Source organism: Mustela nivalis, assembly GCF_964662115.1.
Source record: "Mustela nivalis genome assembly, chromosome: 3".
NCBI classification, from domain to species: Eukaryota; Metazoa; Chordata; class Mammalia; order Carnivora; family Mustelidae; genus Mustela; species Mustela nivalis.
In genome coordinates, this window is record NC_139022.1 from 98360405 (window position 1) to 98378359 (window position 17955).

At 47.5% G+C, this 17955-nt stretch overlaps 1 protein-coding gene and 1 long non-coding RNA gene across 9 annotated transcripts in view; one reads left to right on the forward strand and one right to left on the reverse strand.

The window, feature by feature from the left end:
• Positions 1–17417, forward strand: part of PPP2R2B (protein phosphatase 2 regulatory subunit Bbeta) — a 459837-nt gene extending 442420 nt beyond the window's left edge. For all 8 annotated transcript variants that reach the window (XM_082726028.1, XM_082726030.1, XM_082726031.1 and 5 more), the window contains 2 exons: positions 13854–13945; positions 16697–17417. In XM_082726028.1, coding sequence (XP_082582154.1) covers positions 13854–13945; positions 16697–16976 — 372 coding nt within the window. In that variant the 3' untranslated portion in view covers positions 16977–17417. The remainder of the gene's footprint in view (positions 1–13853; positions 13946–16696) is intronic.
• On the reverse strand, positions 7–13842 carry LOC309862303. Its single transcript, XR_014310407.1, has 3 exons — positions 9313–13842; positions 8029–8163; positions 7–1354 (listed from the first exon to the last, which is right to left on the reverse strand). It is a non-coding gene; the product is annotated as an uncharacterized lncRNA (long non-coding RNA).
• Positions 17418–17955: the final 538 nt, after the last annotated feature.

Below are 17955 nucleotides of genomic sequence, written 5' to 3' on the forward strand. Positions count from 1 at the left end.
CGGACCACTACCTACCCACAGGTACACAAAGCACTTCCTTTGCAGGCCTCCATATCAGCTTCTGGCTGAAAGGCTTACAATGCGCAAGAGTAAGAGACCGTACATCATCGTGTCATGTATACTGAATAAAACGGTGCAGTCTGTACGTGCCGTAGGGTATTAGACAAGGGTACATAAGGAGGGAACTTGAATTCAATTTAATCCGTACCTACTGAGTGTTTAATGTGGGCTGCATAGTGTACATAGAAGCTACACAAGACAGCGATGGTGCTGCTCTCCTAGAGCCGACCGTCTGGTGGAGAAGCCCAGGGATGAATAGGGTCTGAGTAGGTGGTGATGCTAGAGATGGTGCTGGTGTTTCGGAACTCAGACCGGATCCTGCCCTAAACAGCCAAGCGGCACTCGGAGACCTTGGAGGAGGTTTATTTCACACCAGTGGGCCCAGAAGAGAGTAATCGCTCAAGCTCTGGGCCCCGAGCACAAACAAAGGGGGTCATTTATACATTTGTACTTCCGTATCTGTGCCACTCTTGGGGCAGCAGTCGGTGGGGCTTGGGGGGAGCCTGGAGTGGCCCTGGGGTTGGGACTGGGATTCCCCTGGATTGGTCAGCTGCCTCAGAACACGGATTTTCCTTTTCATTCCCCCCTTTGATGCCCCTTTCAACACCTGGTTTAGAGGGCATCATCTACATTATCTATAGGGCAGTAGTGAGTAAGGAGCATCTGGAATCTGAGCCCGGCAATTCGTGCAGTGGTAAACCTGGTGATGGCATTAAAAATACAAGGACTAAATGCTACTGTGAGGAGCCTAAAGAGGAGGCCAATGAGGAGGGGAGAACCAAGGGAACCGTTTGCCAGTTACAGTAATGCAAGAGTTTGCCCCCTGCCCCTCGTTGGGTCGGGCAAGCTGAAGGCAGTGAGGGGAGCCAAAGACCAGGACTGACTGGGGTCAGGAAAACTACAGTGCAGTGTGCTTCAGAGGTGACAGCAGAGGGTGTGTGAAAGTGGGGTCCACAACCTTAGAGGGCGCCATCGTGGCTAGCCCAACAGCAGATAAAACCTGTGGACAAGTAAGGGCGGTAAAATACTTCCGTAAGCCACAACAATGGCAAGTCTCTGGGGAAAGTCCAGTCAGAAGGGTAGGCTCCAACCCCTAGGATGAGAGTATCGTGCTGGTGAGAACTAGGGGTCTTGGCGAGCAGGTGTCCGTCCATCGGTAGGGTCTTGTCGGAGTCGAAGCCAGAGTGCATCTGCAGGGTTTGGCAGATGCATTTCCCACTGGTATGGCTCTTCATCCGAGAGATGGGCTTTTGTCACTCTGGAGTGGTGGACCCACGGTGTGACACCAGAGACTCTAAGGGCAGTAGGGAAAGTTAGAACAACAGAGTGAGGCCCTATCCACTGTGGCTTGAGGGGGTCCCTTTTTCAATCTTAGATCCAGACTGAGTCTCCTGCCTGGAAGGAGCGCACCTGGGACCCACCTGGGGCCCTCTCAATGGTATACCTTTGTCATTTACTTAGGGTGGCCTGAAATTGTATTTTTATTTTTTTATCCCCAATCTGATGTAAGTTTCCTGGAAGGCTCCCCAGGCACAGGGGAGGCCGTCCATACAGTAATTTGAAAGGGGAATGACCTAGTGTCCCAGGCGTGCAGCGGGCACGGAGGGCCAGGGGCAGCAGATCCGGCCCCGGGAGGCTAGTCTCCTGACAAAACTTTGCTGAAGTTCCCTTGAAGGTGGGATTCATTCACTTTACAACCCCTGAGCTTTGGGGCCAGTAGGCAGTGTAGAGCCTCCAGGAGATGTTGAGAGACATGGTCAAGACCTGCACAGTACGGGCTCACTGTTACTATGGATTGTTAACGGCAGGCCTAACTGGGGCATGATCTCCCACAAGAGGACTTTGGTTACTTCCCGGCTTTGCTCAGTCATGGTCGGGAAGACCTTGACCCATTTAGAGAATATCAGTAGGAGACATCTGAACCCCCCTGCTCGGCTGCATGGTTATGAAGTCTATTTCTAGGTCTTTGAGAGGGGTTACTCCCCTCCTCTGGCTACCTGGCCGGGGCCGCAGTGCAGGCCGACCACTATATATAGCTCTATATAGGTTGTGCATCACTCACTGGTTGCTCGGCCCAGGGTTGGCAGCTAGCTGATGCAACCGTGCTTCTGGAGGAGGGCCTCTAATGCAGTTTTTCCCAGGTGGGTGAGTGGGTGGTCTTTTTTGACTAGATGCCCTCCTATTGCTGTTCGGATGAGGACGTGTCCTTCTGGCATTACCCACCATCCCTTTTTAGTCAGGGTGGCTCCCTTAGCCATGGCCCTTTTTTTTCTTTTTAGTGTAACTGTGCAGAAAGACTTCTTCTGGGGGTGTCAGGACCATGGTAAGGGAAGGGGCTCTGTCCATGTCCTCACTGGCTGCGGTCTTGGCAGCCTCATCTGCCAGATGATTTGCCCATGCTATGGGGTCGTCTCCTTTCTGGTGTCCCTTACAGTGCAGGATTGCTACTTCCTTTAGAAGACCACTGGGTGCAGGGAGATGGCTACCTTGTTGATATGGCCCGCAGGTCTTGGACTGGTCGATATCCCCCTCCTGGCTTCTTAACTGGCGGGAGTGGGGTGTTCCACGCCAACTGGCACTCAGTTAGAATATCTGCTTCTTTAAGTCTGCCCAAATGTTCTAGAATGCCAATCTTCACTTTTTGTTGGAGAGGGCTTTGCCTTTGCCTCTGGAGTTGGGCTCTTGGGATCAGTTCAACAGGGATAGGGGCCCAGTTCTGGGCTAGTCCAGGTGGGCTGTCTTTAGCCCATACTGAAGGTGAGCCTCAACTCCGGCGGGCCATTTGGCTGGGCCTGGGCACTGAATAGCCTCTATTTTTTTCCTTGGTGTGGTAATTGCTGGCACCAGAGTCCCTATCTCCTTTTGCTCTCTGTTTAATTGGAGGCTGTTGTGCCCAATGGCCTCCAAGTTTATCTGAGCCCCAAGCTTAGAGAGTATATCTCGGCCCAGAAGGGGGATGGGGCAATCAGGTAACTAATGGAATTCATGTCAGACCTTATAGCCCCCGAGTTTACACTGACAAACCTGGCAAGAGGGCTGTTTTATTGTCCGTGTCCTGGTAGCCCCAAGGATGGTTGTGGTCTGTGGCTGAAAGGCAGGAGGTGACAACAGAGTGCTCAGTCCCAGTATAACCATAAAAGTCACTGGTTGGCCTCTTATTTGACCATGGGCTCAAGGGGGCTAAGAAGAAGACAGCCTGGTCCCCCTTAGTCTATTTCAGCAAGGCCTATAAGGTCCCCTTTTGGGGGTTTTTCCTTGTAGCAGCTAAGCTTTGGGGCCCTTCCCTGGTTGGGACATTTAGGTTTTTTTAATGACCCTTTCCTCCACAGTAGGCACATTGATCACCAGCCAGGAGGGTCTGGGTTCCCCCCTTTTGGTGGTTGGGGCCTCTCTGCCTCATAGACCTGCCATCAGGGCCACTCTGAGAACCCTTTCCCAGAATGAACAAGTGGGCTTCATAATACAGCATGGAACAGCTGGGCTGGACTATCCCGTCTTTATCGTGCCTCTCAGGTTCTCCCTTCCCTCGTACCAGCATTTGGAGGATGTTTGGCCCGGTCTGAGGTGCAGCCTGGCTACTGGTCCTGGAGCAAGTGGATCCTCTGGGCCTGGGGCACTAAGGAGACTGATGGTGGAATGTTTGGGACTGGAGGGGACCATGTGTAGATGGCCTTGGCGGGTGCCTATGGAGGAGCATGATCGGCTTATCCTCGGGATCTCCAGTGAGATCTGTGGAGGCTGGGGCTTCTGTTGGTCTTTGTGGGCCACCTGGATGAGGCAGCTAAGACCCTGGCATGTCCCTGCCTGTTGCAAGCGAATCGCACCCAGTAGGGAGGGTCTGGGCAATTCCTAGTCAGTACGGAAACCGGTCGGGGCTTCCTGGCGCCCCTGTTACAACTCATCACACCTGATGAACTGTTGGGACATCCAGTGTCCCTGCTGAAGGCCATGTGACATTAAAGGTGGGCCATTCTAACTCGCAAAGAGTTCTCCATTTGCCTGGATGCATCTTAACTCCATCACCTTCTGAAAAGCCCTTTTTAAGATTTTTGATCATGGTCTCAAGAACTGTAGTTTTACTCTGCCTTAATCCCACAGTGATGTGCCCGGGTGTGGTGGCGCAGAGACAGACAGAGGGTGGGGGCCCCTCCAGAGGAGAGACCAGTCAGATGCCAGCCTGTCCGCCCTCCCGGAGGAGACTAGGATGCCTCTTAGCCATAGTGAGTCCGTGTAAACCCCAGACTGGCGCCCCGAAGGGCTCGCTAGAGACCCAATGAGGTCACCACGGAAACAGGTTGGGGCCCACTTAGACTCGGTAATCCCAAGACTGTGGAGCCACAGAATCCATCTGCCTGACAAGCCAGGTCAAACTGCACATTCACTCACACATTCATGCCGAAGTTATTACAGTTCCTCCTGCTGCAGGAGGCCCTGACAGTGGAATTCCTTTTGGAAATTACTTACTAATCCCCCTTTCAGGGTCTTCTCGCCTGAGAGACTTCCTTCCCTAGGAAGTCCTACCTGTGAGACCTCTAGTCTAGATCTCTGGGAAGTGATCAAGGTCCTGCTTCCACCTTGATGGGTGGGTCTGACTGGTCCTGGGGTCCTAGGCCTTACAGGAATCCAACATCAGAACTAGGTCCTCACCTACTCAGTCTCTTCTGAGTCCAGCGGGAACAGCGGAGTGGGGCCAGTCCGAGGCAACCAGGTAGGAGACTGCCAAAGATTAGGCATTTGCCTTCTCCATTACGACCCCTCATTCCGTCACTGCCCTGTCTTAGCCCCCAAACGGGTGGCAAGAATGAGCCAGCGCAGTTGGGTTTCCTGGTCAGGGAACCAAATTTACGGAATGTAGACTGCTTCCTGGCCCAAAAAAAAAAAAAAAAAAAAAACAAAAACAAAAACAGTAGCACTCAATGACCTTGGAGGATCGGAGGCTTATTTCACACCAGTAGGCCCAGAAGAGAGTAATCGCTCACGGTCTGGGTCCCAAGCACAAACAAAGGGGGTCATTTATACACGTGTATTTCTGTATCTGTGCCACTCTTGCAGCTGCAGCTGATGGGACAAGGGGGTATCCTGGAATGGCCCTGGGGTTGGGACTGGGATTCCCCTGCTGGATCAGTCCACAGATTTTCCAGGGCGCCTGGGTGGCTCAGTGGGTTAAGCCACTGCCTTCGGCTCAGGTCATGATCTCAGGGTCCTGGGATCGAGTCCCACATCAGGCTCTCTGCTCAGCAGGGGGCCTGCTTCCCTTCCTCTCTCTCTGCCTGCCTCTCTGCCTACTTGTGATCTCTGTCAAATAAATAAAATAAAATAAAATAAAATAAAATAACACAGATTTTCCTTATCACTGGGTGCTGCTTGAGGGCACAGGCAAGGAGGGTCAGCCTGGTGAGAAGAGACCCAAAGGCTGCACCCTGACTGCCAGGAACTAGCCAGAACAATAGTATGTTCACAGATGCTATGTTCAGAAAGGAGCCCTTTGTATATTAAATATAGAACATGGGCAGAAAGAAGAGTCTGGAAATGTAGGCCCTGGTAAAGAAGATTCAGTTATTTTGTCTTCAGCCTGAGTGCAAGGGAAAACCATTAGAAGGTTTTTACATTGGAAATGACAGGAGGAGATGATGGCGATTGGCACGGAAATGGTGGCATGCAGATAGAGAGGTAGGAGGAAAGTCTGTGAGGCGCACTTGCTAATTCAGTGTGGAGGGAAGAAGAGGCAAGAAGACGATACAGGTTGTTGGCTTAAGCATTGGCAAAACGGCTGGTAGATTTATGGACAAAGAGAACAAAGGAGAAGGCAGTGTTTAGAATAGAAAGGGTTTATTTTTTTAGAAGATGAAGACCAGACTTTGAGGCAGAAAGGATTTGAAGAAACTCATTTCAGTAAGAGCACAATAGAAGCAAAGATCAAGAGGCAGGGGTAAACTAGTCTTTTTTTTTTTTTTAAGATTTTATTTATTTATTTGCCAGAGATCACAAGTAGACAGAGAGGCAGGCAGAGAGAGAGAGAGAGGGGAGGAAGCAGGCTCCCTGCGGAGCAGAGAGCCCGATGCAGGACTCGATCCCAGGACCCTGAGATCATGACCTGAGCCGAAGGCAGCGGCTTGAACCCACTGAGCCACCCAGGCACCCTAAACTAGTCTTTTTTTAAAGATATTTTGGGCTAGATTAAAAGAGGTATGAAAATTTTAGATAGAGGGATTTAAGTTACATATTTTTTTCTTGAGCTATAATTCAGATACCACAATATTCACCCTTTCAAAGTCTACATTAGTATATTCACAAGGCTGTGGAAACCTCATCCCCCTCCAATTCCAGAATATTTTCATCACTGACTAGCATGCCGGTTGGGCTGGGGAGGAGAGACTATAGGGGGAGTGGGAGGAGTAGAACAGTTAGCAAGTGATTGCACCTTCTAGCTAGGGCTGAGAGTAGAACAGGATTGGACAACAAATTGGACATGTGGTGTAAGAGCAAGAGAAGCACCAGGAATCATTCCCAGGTTTTTATCCTGAGCAATTAGGAAAATGGTGGTGCCACTTTATGTAGATGAGGGAATCGAGATTTAGTTTGGGACATGTAGAGCCAAGTCAACACCCAGAAATTCCAAATAGATCAGTTTGGGTATACGTTAGCTTAGAGAAAAGCAGCAGTCAGGACCGTGCCCTAGGAGCCCAGTGTTTACAGGTTGGGAAGAGGAAAGGTGAGAATAAGGTTCTGGGAGCCAAGTAAAGAGATGATTTCAAGGAGGAGGAATCACCAACTACCAAATGCTGCTGAATCAAGAAGGAAAGGACTGAAAATGGCCATTGGATTTAGCAATGAGATAGGTGTAGTGAATGGTATTAATGAAGGCCTGATTGGAGTGGGGTTTGAGAGAGACTATAAATAGAAGGACTACAGGTAGTCCTTCCAAGAGATTTTAGTCTAAAGGGCAACGGTAGAATGGGATATAGATATAAGGAAGTTATCACAGCATCTTTGATGCTGAAGAGAATAAGCCATGACTCCTTGAAGGAACAAGAGGGAACAGAGTCCATTGCAGAAGGCTATAGGTGGGAAGATGGGCAATTCATCCATCAAAGGAAGGAGAGAAGAGTAAATAGTGACGGATGCATTGCGATGGTAGCCATAGATGGTATCTTCTTGTTGCTTCTGTTTTCTCATAAAATAAGAACAAGGTCATTAGCTGAGTGAGAAGGAAAACTATAAAATACTCATCCATGAGAGAGGCAGAGTTGCTCAAGGATCCAGTTGAGTAAAACGGAAGGAGAGAGATGGACCACTGAACCGCAGATGCATGAGGAAGGAAATAATGGGTGAAGGAAAGTAGACCAAAAAGTGGATCGGAAGAATTGATAGACTCCATATGGTAAAGGGAGTGAACTAAAAAAGGAGGTAGCAATAGAGCAGGACTTGTTCAACAGGTATAATTAGGATCGTGGCAAGTCACATCATGTGGCCAAGGAAGCAAAGGATAAAACACATTGAAAATGATGAGACCAAGCAACTGAGAGACCAGAGTAATGATCCAGGAAGAATAATGGCAGGAGATCTGGGTGCTAGAATTGCTTCAAGGAATGTGACAGAGGGACTCAGAACTGTTGCTGACTGTAACAAGGTAGTCAGCAGGGAGTTTGGTTGGTGACATGGCTTCAAAGGACTGAGGGCTTTAGAACAGGAATCATTGTCTGGAGCAGTAAGGAGCCCACTTACCCCACTTTGACACAAGAGTGGCCACAGGACAAGCCAATCTTTCAGAAGAAGTTCAGAAAGAAGATTGAGGACACCAAGGACTTTGACCAACTGTGAGTAATGCAGGGTGCCATGAGAAAGTTTTGCAGCCAGAATTCAAGAGGATGTAGGTGGTTGAGATAGTCTATGGTTGAAACAGCCTGCCCCCCAGATCCTGCCAGACTTCAGGGTCCCACTTCACAGCAACTGCCTCAAAGCTATTACCTTCACGTTCAGTTCAGGGTGAAGCCAGCTCGAGTGTCCTCTTCCAGCTGGACACACCTCTTGTGTTACAGAGGACAATGACAACTAGAACCGGAGTGTGGGTGGTATGGACAGAGTTGTGGCCTGCTGGTGAGCCTGGATGACAGAAAACTGGATTTAGTCTCTTCAGTGGCAGGAGCAATTAGTACTTTCATTTTAGAGAAAGGCTTTAAGAGCAAAGCTGGGCTCAGAACCCAGTAAGCTCACTGTAACATGGAATAATCAGCATTTTTAGAGCGTGATTCTCAAAGCAAGTTCAGTGGCAGTAGATGTGGAAATGCTCTTTGTCAAACACTTTAAGACAGGTCTCATAACGCACATACTGAAATGAAATATCACAGAAGTATAACTTTAGATAGCATATTTCAAAGCAATTTAGTCAAATTTATATACTGTACCTAGATTGGTAACATACTATGTAAAAGATGGCAAATAAACTGTGACTGAATTTCTAGAACATTGTTGAAAAAGATGATGAAGCCTGGCCCCTTGGGAAATAATCCATCAGCAGTTACTAATGCCTTCTCTGGGGAGGGGACTAAGTAATATGCCTGCTCTGTATTTTCATATACATGTCCACTGGTCTCCAGCATCTTTCCAGGAAGGAGAAATTGTAGACTTAAGTATCATTAGTTCTTTTCTGTAGACGTCAGTACCATCAGCTCTTTTCAAGCTCTCCTATAAAACAAGGGTTGGCAAACGGTGGCTGGTAGGCCAAATCCAGTCTCCATCTGTTTTAGTAAAAAGTTTTGCTGAAACACAGCCATGCCTGATCGTGGGTACATGGTTGCTTTCACACTACAAGGGCAGAGTTCAACAGGTGTGACAGAGATGATATAACCCACGAGCTTAAAATACCCGCTATGTGACTCTTTACAAAAGAAGTTTGTTGACCCCTGAAATCTCAGAACCACCCAGCAGAGTTCCCACTTGCTGCGCCTCATGAACAGTCCCATTATCTACAACACAAGGCCTCCACGAGCTCATGATCTGAGAACCTCTATGTTGGGAGGCTCAGTTTAGTGTCTAGAAGGCCATACACAATAGGAACGTGGGCAACAAATATTTGGAACATGAAGAAAAAAGCATCAAATTGGGTGAGTTTTAAGTTTTCTCTTCCTCTGTGTTCTAGATGTTTCTAATCAATGTATCTTACCTTATCCTTTTCTCTGATGGAGAGAGGTCCATCTTGTTTCCCTAAGGTTTTATTTTTTCTTTGCGCCACAGAATGTAAACATAACATACCTTCATGGTCGATGTTCTTTTTCTTTAGATGACATCAAGTCAAGGCAATAGGAGCTTCCCAAAATTTAGCTACTGGGGAGGAGAAAATACTGGTTTAGACCGAATTTTCCTTTAGATCCCTCCTGACTTTGTCTTTCAACAATTATTTGTAGAGTTTTTGGCAATGTGGTTCCTAATAATGGACCCACACTTCCAAAGCACACATGTTTTGATGCTTATTATTATTATTATTATTCACCTGTGATGTTTCTATAAGACAGAAGGCCAAAGGCGAAAGTTTGTATATCAAGAAAAATTTGTGAAGAACATAAACTGAGCCAAAAAAACAAATTTTAGTGATTATAGTGAGATAAAGTAATGACTCTCCACTTCTTGTAATTCTGACCCTTGTAGGATTCTAAGGAGTTCTGAATCCTAGAAACCTGCTTAACCATTTGTTTTCAAAACTAGCTTCTCCCTTCTCAAAATAGACACATGCCTTGCCTGAAAAGTGCTCCATATCAGATCAGTGGAATGAGTAGAGGGGGAGAAGGCTGAAAATAAGGAGCTATTTGGCTCATTTTTTTTTTCTCCAAAAAGTAGGAGAGCTGGAATACAGACATGTCTCATTTTATTACACTTCCAAATGCTGCCTTTTTTATACATATATTCAAACTGAAGTTGACGGCAGCACTGTGTTGAGTAAATCTACCAGCATTGTTTTTGCAGCATCATTTGCTCATTTCAAATCTGTCTCAGTAGTACATGCTATGACAATTCTGTGATGAGTGATCTCTGACATTACTACTTTACCTGTGTTGGGGTGCCACACACAGTGCCCATATGAGATGGTGAGTTCCAATAATTTATGTTGTGTGGGTTTTGCCTGCTCCACCAACCTGTCCTTCCCCCATCCCTCTCTCCTTCTCTGGCCTCCACATTCCCTGGACACAACAATATAGAATTAGGCCAGTTGATAACCCACCCCTGGCTTCTAAGGGCTCATGTGAAAGAAAGTCTCAGCGCTCACTTGAAATCAAAAGCTAGAAGTGAGGAAGCATAGCGAGGAAGCCACATAAAAAGCAAAGTCGGCTGAAAACTGGGCCTCTTGTGCCCATCTGCCCAGTTGTGACCGTAAAGGAGGAGTTCCTGAAGGGAATTGAAAAGTGCTACCCTAGTGAACAAATGAATGATAAGAAATTGAAACAGCCTTAGAAGAAAGTCTGAGTGGCTCAGAGAGGAGATCCAACCAGCCCCAGCATCCCCTTAAGCCAAAGCACAATCCAGAGCAAGGCCCTAACCCTCTTCCATTCCCTGAAGGCAGAGGTGAAGAGGCTGCAGAAGAAAATGTAAAGCTCGGGAGAGGTTCCATTTATAAAACACTTATAAGGTTCAAGGAAAGAAGCCATCTCCAAAACCTGAAAGCATAAGATTAGCAGCAAGGGCTGATCTAGAAGCTCCAGCAAGTTCTCCAGAAGACCTAGCTGAGACAGTTCATGAAGGGGACTACACCAAGCAACAGATTTTCAGTGTGGACAAAACAGCCTTCAATTGGAAAAAGACACCATCGAGGAGTGCATAGCTAGAGAGGATAAGTCAGCACCTGGCTTTGAAGCATCAACGAACAGGCTGACTTTCCTGTTAGGAGCGAACACAGGTGGTGACTAAGTCGAAGCCAAAGCTCATTTACCATGCTGAGAATCCTAGGGCTCTTGAGAAACATGCAAAATCAACTCTGCTTATGCTCTATAAATGGAACAACAAAGCCTGGATGACTGCACTCTGTTTACAACATGGCTTACTGAGTGTTTAAGACCTACTGCTCAGAAAAAAAAAAAAAGAAAGAAAGAAAGATTCAAAGTACTCCTGCTCACTGATGATGGACCTGGTCACCCAAGAGCTTTGAGGTTCATGTACAAGATTTATGTTGTTTGCATGTCTGCTAACATAACATCCATTCTCCAGCCCATAGATCAAGAAGTCATTTCGCTTTCAAGTCTTATTATAGAAGAACTATATTTCATAAGGCTTGAGTTGTCCTAGTGATTCCTCTGATGGGTTTAGGCAAAGTAAATGCAAAGCCTTCTGGAAAAGATTTGTTGTTCTGGGGAATTCACAGGAAGAAGTTGAACTATCAACATGCGCAGGAGTTTGGAAGCAGTTGGTTCCCATCCTCGTGGATGAGTTGGGGAGGCTCCAGACTTTAATGAAGGAAATCACTGCAGCGGTGGTGGAAATAGCACGTGGAGCCTACGGATGGGACTGAGCTTGAGAAGAGGAGGAGCTGCTACTTACTGATGGGCAGATCAAGTCGATTCCTGAGCTGGAATCTACTGGTGAAGATGCTGTAGAGATGGTTGACATGTCAGAAAAGGCTTTAGAATATCACATAAACTTAGCTGATGAAACAGGGGCAGGGTTGGAGAAAAATTGGCTCCAATTTTGAAAGAAGTTCTGCTCTGTGTAAATGCTATTAAACAACACCGCATGCTACAGAAGAATCCTGTGAAAGACAGAGGCCATGGATGGGGCACACTTGGACTTATTTGAAGAAATTGCCATCCCCATGCCCAGCTTCACCAGCCACCCCTGTGGTCAGTCAGGACAACACTGAGGCATGGCCTTCTACTACAAGAGGACAACTCACCTGAAATCTCAGATGACTAGCATTTGTTTTCAGCAATTAAGTATTTTTTAATTAAGGTATATACATTGGTTTTTTTAGATCATGCAGTTTATTGTACACTTAATATAGTGTAAACCTAACTTCTACTCACTTTGTTACGATATTCACTTTATTATCACGGTCTAGAACCCACAGTATCTTCAAGATGTGCCTAGACTAAAAAAACACACTTGGCTTGAAGTACCCACTGGATTAATTCCCTGCTTGGCATACTGTCCTTCAGAAGCCACAGGTCTCTATTTCCTCTGTCACAACCCAGAAACAAGTCAATGAGACATTAAGAAAAGACAAAAAAGATCGGGGGACCCAGAGGCTCATCTTGTCCCCCACCTGTTTTATAAGTAAGTGCTGCTGGGGCGCAGCCTCACTCATCTGCTTTTACATGACCTGTGGCTATTTCTGCATCACCAGGGCTGAGTTGAGAGGTCACCACAGAAGTCTATGGCCCACAAAGCTCACTTTCTGGCCCTTGATAGAACAGGTCTGCCAAACGATGGTCAAGATCAAGAATCAGCCCTTTTTTTCCCACAGACTCTCTTCTGCTCCTTTGCTCAAAGACTCTTAGTAATCACGAGAGATCCGCAACTGTGCAGACAGAAATGGCCTCCCACATCAGACCTGTGCCGCTTGTCATATACCCGAAAGGTGGCAGGAGAGGAAGGGAACGACAAGGAGTTAATTTACAGCCGAGATCTCAAGTGCACGACATAAACCTCACCCTTGCGTCCGCTCCCCCATCTCACAATGCCAGAAGCGCCACCACAGATGGATTCTCCTGTCACCAAAGCAATGAGGCAGCTACCCTGACAAGACCCAGGACTATTTGGGAACAGTCATTTGCAGAGGTTAGAAATAGTTGCACTGTCCAAATGACTCAGAGCGCTTTTCAATCCCCAAACCATCTCAGGGACCACAGGGTGAATGACCCAACCGAGCTGACCGGTCTCATGTAAAATTCCCATCTAAGAACTTCGTGGGGTCGCAGTGTCTTCCAGCCATGACGCCTTGGTTCCCCAGCATCCCTGCCCTTCCTCGTTCCCATCTGCGAGCTTTGCTGCTTATTTCACTGAAAAACAGAAGAGAACTGCCCATACTCCAGGACTGCAGTCCTTACATCAGAGTCTCTCAACAGCTCACCTTGCACACACTTCTCCAAGTGATCGTACCCAAAAATGAACAGGGCTAGTCCATCCTTGCGCTGGCTCAAGACAAAGATCCAGGAGCCATCTTGACCCCTGTTCTTCTCTCCATGTGTCACAGTTGCACCATCCACAAATCCTCTCCATGGTCCCTGCAAACATGCCGAGAGGCTGACCACTTCCTCCCACAGCTCTCGCCCTGCTCCGTGCCGTCATCTGCCCCCAGGCTCTCCCTGGCCTGCCTGCCTCTGTTGCCTCCCATTTTCATGGCACAGCTCCATGTTCCTTTCTGCGACATCACCTCCCGAGGCCCACGTGAACATTCATCTGCCCTTACGCTAGGATGAAAGCAGGCCAGCGGTATTTTGCTCGCTGCCTATCCCAAGCACAGAGCACGCGGGCCATAAACATTGGTTGAATCGAAGACCAAATGAATGGCGTCCTCTGATGCATATTTGCTAATGAAAGTGGAACTCCACCACCCACTGGGCCCCTCTGCAGGCCACGGGCCACCTAAGCAAACTTGCTTAATCCACACTCGCCACATTAGCAGCTTACCAACCCAGTGTGACAATCCCAGGTTGCAGAGGGGCCCAGCCTGGATTCAGACCCAGGCTGTCTGATTCCAGGCACATGTATACTGGAAGAACTAACAGCTCACATCCCCAGAGGATTTCTTCACAGAAACGAGCGTTTCTAAAATAGTAACTGACCCTGTTGATGTATTTCCCCAACAGGTTCATGACTACCTCCGCAGCAAGCTGTGCTCCCTCTACGAAAATGACTGCATTTTTGATAAATTTGAGTGTGTGTGGAATGGGTCAGACAGGTAAGAGAAGCTCTGTGGCTGGGGAACCTTCCAGAGGTGGGTCCTGGGCAATTTATCCCAAGCAGGGCGTGGCTAAGAGGGGTAGGAATCAGGCCCCAGGGCCTGGCAGGAATCCACTCTGTGGGTCCCTGGGTTTCCCTTGAGGTCAGACCTGGATATAAGGGAGGGATGCAGTGAGACCCCCGAATCCTCTTTCAGGACTGACACAGGTGACCATGGGACATGAACAAGAAAATCCCATCTCTTACACACCAGACGCCCCCAGAGCTAGGTCAACATGGCCGAAATGAAGAACACTAATAATGCACCAGCAAATTCCAGCGTAAACAGTTCTAATTATTGCAAAGTATGCTTTCTAGATGGGAAATTATCCCTAGATGCTTCTAGTGTAGACCTGGCCAAAGGCCCCGGTGGTTCATTAGCTGAATTCTAGTTGGCCTCATTTATCATAGTCCCTCAAAGTGATTTATTATTGTTTTAAGGCCTTTTATTTCAACAATACTTCATATTACCTTCTAATAGTTCATTTTTAGTTTGACAAATACAGATGATTCCCCACCTTCCAGAACGCGATACAGGCTACCAGGGGCTGATTTAGTGTTTTGAGGAACATGGCCTCAACCATAGTGCTTGCAAGCATTACCTTCTGTCGGGACAAGGCATATAGGGACTGGAGCGTTTAGTAAAAACAAGTGGTTTCTGGCCATTCCCTGGCTTCCTTTGCCAATGAACCAAAATGTGCCTTCCTCTTAGCAGACCCGAAAAGAATCCACACATCACAGAGGACCCAAGTCACAGCACCCCATTGCTTTAGGGCAGACGGAAGAGACAGCAGAGCAGCTGTGATGTATGAACCGAGGCTCCCAAGGGGAAAGTAGCTGGTCCCGGCCCTGTGTTTTTAATTTTTATTTGTAGTTTATATAAATACATTAATTCACATATAATTTCTTTGCTTTTTCATTATTAATAAATTCTGTTATTGTCCTAATAACTTATCTTAACCTCGACTCACAAAGTACGTATCAGTCACCTTCGCACACATCCTATTACAGCATCCTGACCACAGGATGACAAGGTTGTTGTCACCATCCCCATTTTATAGCTGAGTAAACTGAGGCTCAGTGAGGTAGTGACCTGCCCCAGCTCCTGGACTAGTAAGTAGTAGGACAAGAGTAGGAAATTTTGAGTCTGAATCCTAAGATTGACATTCTTTTCGTAATTTTACTATTTCTTTCCATAACCAAGAAAATTCTTGGTTCAGGTAAGGTTGAGAGGTGAGAGGTTTGGGGTTTTTTTGTGTTTTGTTGTTGTTGTTGTTGTTTCGTTTTGTTTTTTTCCAAACCAACCAACAAAAACCAAAAAGCAAGGGCTTTCTCTGTTTAAACCGAGTTGATTCATGATAGAGGAAGGCCTTGTCCATTCATGGGGAGCAGTGAGGCCACTGGCGGAGTGCTGGGCCCTGGGGTCGGGCACATAGGGGTGGGAGGCCCAACCTGGCCATTTCATCCCAGTGTGACCCTGTGCAAGTTAGTCCCTTTTCCTCAGGTGTAAATCCCATCTAGATTATGTAAGTCCGAGCAAGATAGGGGTGGGGGTGGGGGGTGTCCAGCGCTTGGTACCCTGCCTGATAAGATAGCAACAGCTTCTTCCACTACCAGGACAAACACATTCACCACGTCCATATCCTGGGCCAGAGTTAACACAAGCCAGCCCCTGACTGGCTTGCCTGGCACAGCTGACCAAGCACCCAGAAACACATACCCCGGGCTGTGGCCCTGGGCTCTCAGTTTTCCTTGCACTCCCACCACCTGAACACAGAGGAGGCGCTGTCCTCCTAACCCTAACCAGCCGGCCGGGGCTTCACCCACCAACGAGGCCAAGCGCCCACGCGCCAGCAGCAGCCACCCTGGCTGTGACCGAGACAGAATGACCTTTCCCTCCACCCCCGACCCCAGGCTGGCCGTGCATGCAAACTGTCACTGGTAAAGAGTCAGTCCCCTGCTTCTGGAAGGCTTTGGCAGTCACTGCCCTCAGTCAATCATAAATCCGCCTGAGGGTGGAGAACTCTTATAAAAATGTGGACGCCATCTGCCAACCCACTAGCAAGCCTTTGCGCTCCCCAGCTCTTCTAAAATTTGAATTTGTTTATGTCTTCCTGAGGGAGAGCACGATGACATCCATTTTTTAGCGAAGTTTGCTGGCAAGGCTGAATTGAGAGCTGGTTCTTAGCAGGGGGAGGACACGCGAGGCTCAGTGTGCTGTTCTACCGGCCTTTCTCCCACTGTGCGGGCAGCAGAAAGCCTTAGCTGCCCGGCAGCACAGCCCCACTCCCACAACCACACTTTCCGTGTGCATAACTGATGTTTTCAGAAGGGCTCCTCCTGTCCTGACCTCTCTCCAGCCTTGCCATCTTAAGGGAGGTAGAGCTGAGATCATTAAAACCACGGGACTCACGGAGCCAAAGAACCAAAAGGGGACCCATCCCGAGTAGTAAGTAACAAGGAGGGTTATCATGAGCCTTCTCTTCCAAACCAGCCCAAGAGCTTGTTGCTTTCAGGGATTCAAAACCAAGACCACAGACAGTCACACTGGCTAGGCTGTTTGGGATCTTGGGTTTAGGTTTTTAGTAAGACAGTGGTGCCAGACGCTGGCCACAAAGTGGTGTCATTGGCTCCAGAAAAACAACGGGGCTATGCTCCTGCCTTTCTCCAGAGCCTTCAGTGATTCCCTGTTTCCTCTCTTACCTTGCAGCGTCATCATGACAGGCTCCTACAACAACTTCTTCAGGATGTTCGACAGAAACACCAAGCGTGACGTCACCCTGGAGGCCTCGAGGGAAAACAGCAAACCCCGGGCTATCCTAAAACCACGGAAAGTGTGCGTAGGGGGCAAGCGGAGAAAAGACGAGATCAGTGTCGACAGTCTGGACTTTAGCAAAAAGATCTTGCATACGGCTTGGCACCCTTCAGAAAATATCATAGCAGTGGCGGCTACAAATAACCTATATATATTCCAGGACAAGGTTAACTAGGAGGACAAGTTATTACTTAATAATCTCACATACTGAATACTAGTCAGACATGTTTTTAAATGTTTCTTTGGGTCTTCATTTGATGCATTGACATTAATTTCCCTATGCAGAAAACAATTGGGATAGAATTAAAAGGAGTCCAACTTTCCCAGATCCCCAGGTCTAAGAAACTTCTGTCAAACCCAATAGGTTCTGAGACACTTCTGGTTAGAATTGAGAGCTGCCAGCTAACACTAATTCTCCATAGTTGACTTGAATTTCTGATGCTTTTCTTGCCCAGTTTTCTCTGGTGGGTCCAGTGTTTTGTTTCTAGGTGTCTGCTGAGATAAAATGAGGTTGTCTGTAGTATTTAAAGAGAAAAGAGATGTTTTTTTTTTTTTAATTAAGCAATTCCATTTGATTGAAAAAAATCAACAAAAAAATAAACACCGTTTACTCTTAGAGAATTTCTACTTTTTTGTGTGAAAAGATCACAAGCAGTCCGCATCTCCCTCCCCCGCCACGTTTTTAATAGTCTCATTTGAAGCAGAGATTTATGTCACGAGGCAGCAAAGGGGACGCAGAATGAGAAGGGAGGGGACACATCAGCACAACTACACTTTTTTTTTTTTTCTGGAAACGCCATAGAAACAGCCTGAGAATTTGGCCAGGAAACTCCATGAATGCTTCAGGGGACATAAAGAGAACACTTTCTACACAGTGCTTCTCAGAGTTAGCTTGGCAAGACCATGTGGGGCCAGATTCCATCTGCTGCTTTGTTACTCTTGCTTTTTGTCATTTTAAATGGCTCCGAATAATCCTCCACTTACACGTTCATTGGCTTTTTCTCTTCAACCTTTTCCAGCTTATTTATTGCATTGACTTCTAAAGGCCGGTCCCGGTTGTTTATTACCTGGCATTCTAAGTGAAGCAATGGCGCACCGCCCCCCCGGCACCCCCCCCCAAGAAAGGCTGGTCTGTTCCTCGGGGGGCACTCCTC